Genomic DNA, 7960 nt, shown 5'->3' on the forward strand with positions numbered 1-7960 from the left:
ATTCCTGCTTTTGTACCAAAAGGTTTGAAGTGTATTTTGTAACAGCAAAAGCTAACTGAAAAACCTAATCCTACTCCAGTACATAAACACCAATGCAGGAAGAAAGTTCTTGGAAAATGTTGCTCTTTTTGTTCACGTTTAATAAAGCTCAAGTGTCCCCCACAGACAGTGAGTATGTTTAATTTTCAGCAAGCTTTCTCTTTAAAGATAATTCTTGCTTTCTTTGAGAACCTGCCATCCACAAACACACTTCTGCAAAAGCAATTTTGTATGCTACAGTATAAAATACAATATATACAGCTTTTAATCACTTAAAAGATTATTGCAATGCTTGCCCCTTATCATCAATTTTTAATCAACGCCCCCTAAGGAGATTCCTAGGACCTAAACTGAGCAGTATGGTCCAAAGCCTGTCAGGAGACCTCGTGCTCCTGCTAGTGTCCCTTTTGAGACACCACTGCTATTAAACACAGTTGGTGAAACATTCAGCTTGAAGCACAAGCTCCCTCAAGAAGACCTCAGTAATTACAAGGTAAGAGAGGAAGACACAGCATGACTCACAAGGAAAGTCTTCCGCAGATGGAGCGGTTCTTTAAATTTAACTAATCCATCTTGTACACAGTAATTTCAACACCCTTCAAAGAGTGAGCCCTAACCTGGGCTAGACTAAACGGATAATGTAGGTACAACACATACCAATGGGCTCCTCATGCTGTGGCATCACAGCCATGTACCTTGTCCCACCACACTGCCTCACCCACCTGCTGAGTACTGGGAGGCTGCAGCTACAGTCCCAATCCTTAACCATTCCTCACCCAATACTTCAAATTATTCAACTGAGCAGATGAACAAGAGGGAGTTTGCGGTCCTTACTGCTGTGTTTCAGAGTGATGTTACATTTTCAACAGTAAAATTGTGTTTCCAAGCCCTTATCCAAAACCTTTTGCTGGAACTTGAGGACTAGAAGCTCTTTTTTAATGTCAAGATGTATGATCTAGACTTCTAAAGTTGTATAAACACAGATAAGTGGTGTCTGAACTATGAGCCTGAAGGTCAAAGGCTTGGCTTTATGAAATCTATGGAAAATTTACCACAGATGTCAAACAGTATTGTCAAACCTGGTAACTCTCATCACTTACTACTGGCAGACTTTCTCTGCACTGAATTACTACTGTCTATACTGCACTAAGAGGTAGCACAAGCCAAATCCTGCCTGTTTCAGGGAATTTTAAGCATTATTTATGTGGAGAGTTTTTTTAAAGAATGAATTGTTACCAGTTTGGTCAGTCTTGTCATTATTTAGGAGGTCGTAATGGTTGGCATTTCATTTTTTTAGCATGAAATGTCAACATCTCTTACCTGTTGCGGTTCTGACCTCTGTCCCAATGCATAGCATAAAGAGCACAAAAGAGTAGCATTTAATTTTTAGACTGTTGAAGGGGTTTTAGAAGTGAACATGCAGGTTTATGGTTATGGGATTGTTATGCTTTAGGGAGCATCCAACAGTTAGGTGGTGGATGACAGCAATTTAGACAGTTATGCAATGGAATCGTGCAGAGGCAAACAGTGAACATATGGAAAGCTTCGATCGAAGATGCAACAAACTTCATTTGTAGACAGTGATGAAACAGCTGTTTACTGACAATTTAGTAAGGCAGTATTTTAAGTATTTTGGGTGTAAACTTACTATAGACGCAAAGCAGCTTCTAAGTTTAAATTTTAGGAAAGTATGTTTGGTAACCTTTGACATTATCAACAGAAGTAATCGGGTATCTCAACTAATATTCAAATATTCTATACTTGTGAAATGTTTCTTGCCTGGGGAACCCACTCAGGACTAAGACATGTTAGTGGCTACATAAACATGAATGGTAAATAGAATCCTGACTAAAAAGAACTTGCCCTCTTAAAACCTACATTTATAAGCATTTACACACACTCACAGAAGCTGCACACGTCTCCACCAACATGCACAGGTGTTTGTAACATCACAACTTGGGAATTCAAATTTAAATAGATGATGCTCCTCTACATCACAAGATGGTGCTCCAGCTAGTGTTTTAAGCCTAGAATCATATAACTAAATGCTTTTCAGCATATTTTAAATACCTACATTATTTTATAGAGTATATCTTACATCATGCTGGTCAGCTTAATAACAACCACTTGACTGTAGCAATGGTTAAAGAATAGAAGCAGCAGAGGTAAAAGGTGAAGGTAAAACCATTACAAACCAACAGAGAACAGAACTGGCTGAGGAGAATTTTGTGCTGGTAAGTATACATACTCCATGCATAAAGCATGCAAACATACAAATTTTCTGAACACGGTTAAACAAGACATATAAACACATTATAATTGTACCAATAAAATTACAACATTCTCATATTTACCTAGAACAAGCCTTAAAAATAACTAAGTTGAATGTGGAGATGGTGTTATTTCCAATTAACTGTGTAATTTACTGTGTCATTTAAATAACCTCATCTCCTTAGCTCTTCCCCATCTCCTCCACCTTTAAAATGGAAGGGCTATGTTTATCTGCTGTCATTTGTAGTAGATTGAAATGACATAGTAATGCAATCAGTTTACCCAAACCATAACACTTTTTGTTAAATGTGCAACATTCTGCACGTAGACAATCCTCAACTTACAGTAGCAGCAAATTTGTAATAACATTAGAAGATGTAGAACATAGGAATTTATCCCCAGTAACCAAAGCATTATTTGGCAAGATTAAGGTGGATAATACTTCATTTAAAAAATCCTTAATTATTTTGATTATTCCAGAATAGTAACTGTGGTTTACAATTTATAAAGACAGTTTTGTGCAAATATAATTAGTGTTAGAAGCAGAAATAGCTGTAAAGATCATGCTAAAATACTAAGTTTATATGAATCTGTTACTGAGAAAACAAATAGGTGCTTGTCTCTATTCAAGTCATTGAGAATTTTGTCATAGATGTTCAAGACAGTAAGATTACATTGACTGTCAGTGTAACATATGCATTGCAACTACAAACTCTTCATTCCACAATGCACATGGACATATCTAGGTCAGTTCATGAAAACCAAGTTCAAACTATACTGAAAATAAAAGGATCCTATTTTGCCTATTCCCACTGAAACACTGAAACAGCAAAAGATCCTCTCACTTCTAATATGGTTACATTTGATTCATGTTTTGAAAAGAAAAACAAGTAGAAATTTAAATTTGAGATGCTCCTGTTTTCAGATGCACAGCATCATTTGTAAAAGGAAAGCCAGACTACATTAGGAGGTATGGCCCACTTCAAGTGTTTAGATACTATTTTTATTTTTGAGATAATTTTAGCATTTACTTCACCCAACTGCTGTGACACAAACTCACTTGCCAGTGCTTTTTTCCCAGCTGCATGATATGCAATAATGTATTTTTTCCCATCTCGATCTTCTGTTTTAGTCTCCAGCCCAGGAAACAAGGACTTCACAGCCTGATGGATAACTGTTCTTTTTTCTTTGGTGTCTTCAATTACCTGTGTTAATACACACACATGCAAAAAACAAATAAAGTAATACAAAAGGGGAGGGATTCTCTGAGTTAAATTTTGCATGCTTAGAAAAAATCTATCAAATCACACTAAAGTACAGTATAGGTATCCTTTTAAAAGCCTGGTGTACTCACTGAAATTAGTTTGAAAAATAATAAACTCTGTTACAAACTCCAATCTGAACATTCACAGATGAATATTCTCAAGATTTATTCCCCTTTTTTGTGCTTAATGAAATTCCCCCTTCAAATGAAAACGCTGGCAAAACAAAGTTTTTCTACATGCATTAAAGGAAAAAACAGATGGCTAGATTATTTAATGTATTAATGCTTATTTGAAATTACCACATTTAATCCTACTTATTTCTGTGTCCCAAATTTAACTCAACAGTTATGCTTCAAGTATATGGAATACATCGATGTTTAAAAATGCCAGATTTTAATTTCACAGAATGTCCCTGGCTGGAAGAGACCTCCAAGATCATCCAGTCCAGCCCTAGACCTAACAGCACAAGCGCGCCACTAGACCATGTCCCTAAGCACCAGGTCCACATGCTGTTTTAATGCCTCCAGAGATGGTGACTCCACCACTTCCCTGAGCAATCTATTCCAATGCCTGACAACACTTTTGGTGAAAAAATGCTTCCTAATATCTAACCTAAACCTCCTCTGGTGCAGCTTGCATCCATTCCCTCTGGTCCTATCACACGTCACCAGGGAGAAGAGGCTGTTCCCCTCAAAACTCCAACCTCCAATTATAAAAAGCAATGAGGTCTCCCCTCAGACTCCTCTTCTCCAGACTATAAACAGCCCCAGCTCCCTCAGCTGCTCTTCACAGGATTTGTGCTCTAGGCCCTTCACAAGCCTCATTGACCTTTTCTGGACACACTCCAGCACTTCTATGTGCTGCTTATAGTGAGGAGCCCAGAACTGAACACAATATTCAAGGTGTGGCCTCACCAGCACCTAATACAGGGGTATGATCACCTCCTGTTCCTGCTAGCCATGCTATTCCTGATACAAGGCAGGATGCCATTGGCCTTCTTAGCCACCTGCACACACTGCTGGCTCATCTCTAGTCGACTGTCAATCAATACCCCCAGGTCCCTTTCCAACCTGCTGCTTTCCAACCATTTCATTTTGTACCATCTTATTTTTCTTGTTACAGACGAGCATATTTATCTTCTTTTCTACTAAACCACTAAACACTGACCTTGAAAATAGCCTTTCATCAGGGTGGATGTTTTATTTAATCCTTCTTACATAATTATTCTGTAAAATACTACTAGACAGAAAGCCAAAATACTGCAAAAACAATTAACTGCAAGACTTGTATTTGAGTTCATGTGTACAGACCCACTGAAATCAAAACGACAACTCACGTACAACAATTTGAGTGTGTCTGTAAGGTTTGACAGAATTGAACCCAAAATTTGAAACATTTTGGGATTATTAGCTGTTGCATCGTGTTCAAACTGCTCTTATACTTTACATACACTAGAAATCTCATACCTTCCACTCACTCACCTCCTTCCCCATTCTCCTGTCACCCCAACTTCATATATAATTTATTAATTTTACCTCTATGGAAACACTAGTTTCCTTATTCTTAAGAAGCTGGAGCTCCTCTAAACGCTGCTTGTCTTCATCTGACAAGACTGTAAATGTTTCTTCTGATGGGTCCTAATACATATTTTGGGAGAAAAAACAAACATCCAATAAACAACATGAACAACTTTCAGCCTTTTGATGGTTTTCATTAAGGAGCAAAGCCATTATCAAATCCTGGCCTCAGTACTTACCTCATCATCGACTGGAACAGAAAAGTCATCCAAATGGCTCACACGTCCATCTTTGCCTATTTCATGGACAACAAAGTCTGAGTACCTGATAGAAGAATCATACATTGGAATTCATTTTTTTTTAAATTACAATTTCAATCACATTAAGTTTTTTCCCAATAAGCTGTTTGTTAGTATCCCTCAGAAGGATAACACCAGAACACAGAAGAAAGTCTAGCATATCTAAACACAGCAGACTTCTTTGCAGATAACCAAACACCTTCTGTAGTTTTTTTGAGTCATTTTCTCACCAGCTTGCAGAGATCAGTACTGTTCCTCAACCCTAATCATTACTGGCAATTAAGACTCTACTGCATTGCAACAATGTGAACACAAATGCATTAGCTCTGTCACTTCAAATAACCTGCAGAATAAAGTGCCTATTAGCCACTCTTCAAGGAAAGCAGGACAAATTTAGCTTTGTTACATATATTAAATTATAGAGAACATCTTTCCAATAAAGCTACTCTGCACACTCTATGACAGCAACAAATAATTTGATAGTGACATTTTCAACCAAGTCACTATGTCCAATAATAAAAACATCCTAACTTTAACAGAGCACAGACACAGTCAATGTTGCAAATGCTAAATGATTTTTAAGTAGCACTTGCTAGTAAAGGAAAATAAGAAAAAAATTGTTACTCTATGAATGTTGAAAGATGAATAAAACATCTACTGCACCTCCCCAAGCCCCTGCTTGCCATACCTCATATTGGTAGAATCCCTTCCTGAGGAGTGTTATGTGTCCTCTCTTATCTGTAGCTGTCTAGACATGCTAGTAACTGGTACCATAAAAATGCCAGGACTAAATAATAGGTGTTATAAACCAGGATGAAAGAAAAACCATGAGCCCACAAATGTTCCTACCACCTGGCTACCTTTGGCCACCTCAGTTCAAGACTGACATATTTCCCAGGATATTCAGCACAGACTGTGTTCCCCAGTAAAACATGCTATCTGCTTAATGCTGCATATAAAGATTAAATGCATGCATAATATGTACTATCACTTTATTATGTAAAATTATCTATGTTTGAAGCCAGTATTTAAAAAGATGGATTTCTTGGTTTGTAAAGAAAGCAGCCTTAAATGCTTTGCTAAGTCAGGGTAACAATAACTCCCACTTCAGTGAGTTTTTTTATTTGCATTCTGTTTTATTCAAGGATGTTATTTAATTAAAAAAAAACAACAACCTACAAGTTTCATTTTTAAAATCTACTAAAACCAAACATCTTATTAAATATATGATGTAAAACACCTTCAGTCATAAAATTCCCTTTTATGTTTTGCTAATGACATACTAACTAATCAAATTGTAACTTAAAGCCTAATGGACAACCTGACAATATATCTGCCTAAATACATTGGCACAAAAAAGTCGGGGAGAAGCAAAGAACCACCAAAGACAGATAGTTTCAGTACTGCTCTCCAGTGCATTTTGTGTCACCACTGAAGAGTGATAGAAAAGGTGAGTGCACAGCGTAAGGTTTCATGCTGGACACTGCTGCTAGAGGGCACGACAAGCAGCAAAGGTCAGAGTCATCATGTATTTCTATCCATACGCAGCTTATTTCAGAGCTCCCCTTGACAGGAATGAAGGAGGAAAGGAGAGGAAAAATACCCACAATCTAGAAAACTCCCAAATTAAACCTTTCTTTTAGTCTCAGCAGTAGGAAAAGAAAGTGATGAACCTCCTAAGTGGCCCCACATAATCCAGTTGCATCCTGCACATTGGAAAAGGAAAATGGAGAACAACAGCTGCTGAACACAAGGAATTAACATATGTAACAAGAGAAAGAGTTACCTCTCTTTTAAGATTCCAGAAAACCCTTTATGAGAGCTAACAAATTTAGTTATGCCAACATCACTTTCCGTCAGTCCATGCTTCATCATGTCTGCAAAGCTCTCTGGATCTCCATCTTCATCACTGTCCTCTAGTTCCTCATCTTCCTGCTCCTCACTTTCCTCATTGGGAATTATTTCATTTTTCGTGTCCTCAAGCAGAGTTTTGTCAGTTTGTTCTGTTACAGTTTCAACGCTCTGCCCAGAGTCATTCTCTGTCGTAGACTTCTCTGAGATCTTCTGTCTTTTAATTTCATCTGCATTAGCCACATCATCCTCAGAGCAAGGACGTTTCAAGGAGACACTATTCATTTCTACAGTTTCCATGTTTAAGGCACAGTGTAGGACAGAAAGCCCTGAGGGGCAAGAACAATGGCTTATTTCCTGTCTGTGTAGGAACAGTATCAATACATAGTCTCTTCACGCCAAGGACTCCGCGCCCTGCAACAGTGCAGAAAAAAACTCATAACTTTCTGCCTTTTAAAGTTAAACATCAAGCAAAGCTTTTGTATGGCTAAAAACAACAGGTACTTGGGAAGAGACAAGGGAGAGGTTAAGGGACTTAAGGTCCCTAAGGCAGCATGCACGTTAGGCTACAAAGAGCAGGGCTCATGACACTGCCCATTTACCACCAATCTGGCCAACTCTTACTACAGCTGCAATCAGCCCTGTGCACACAAGCTCTGATGTCAAGAGCAATTAGTGCCTAAGAAACTTTTTGTTCCCAAGCCTTCTGTTAAATATT

The 7960-nt window shown here is 38.0% G+C and overlaps 1 protein-coding gene across 1 annotated transcript in view; it reads right to left on the reverse strand.

Moving 5' to 3' along the window:
- Positions 1-7542, reverse strand: part of PUS7 (pseudouridylate synthase 7 (putative)) — a 20051-nt gene extending 12509 nt beyond the window's left edge. Inside the window, exons 1-4 of the mRNA XM_010003845.1 lie at positions 7178-7542; positions 5332-5416; positions 5111-5212; positions 3371-3515 (exon numbers count right to left, since the gene is read on the reverse strand). Of these exons, the coding sequence (XP_010002147.1) occupies positions 3371-3515; positions 5111-5212; positions 5332-5416; positions 7178-7542 (697 nt within the window). The remainder of the gene's footprint in view (positions 1-3370; positions 3516-5110; positions 5213-5331; positions 5417-7177) is intronic.
- Positions 7543-7960: the final 418 nt, after the last annotated feature.

The sequence above is a fragment of the Chaetura pelagica genome, unplaced genomic scaffold (assembly GCF_000747805.2).
Source record: "Chaetura pelagica isolate M959 unplaced genomic scaffold, ChaPel_1.0 scaffold1048, whole genome shotgun sequence".
Lineage (NCBI taxonomy): Eukaryota > Metazoa > Chordata > Aves > Apodiformes > Apodidae > Chaetura > Chaetura pelagica.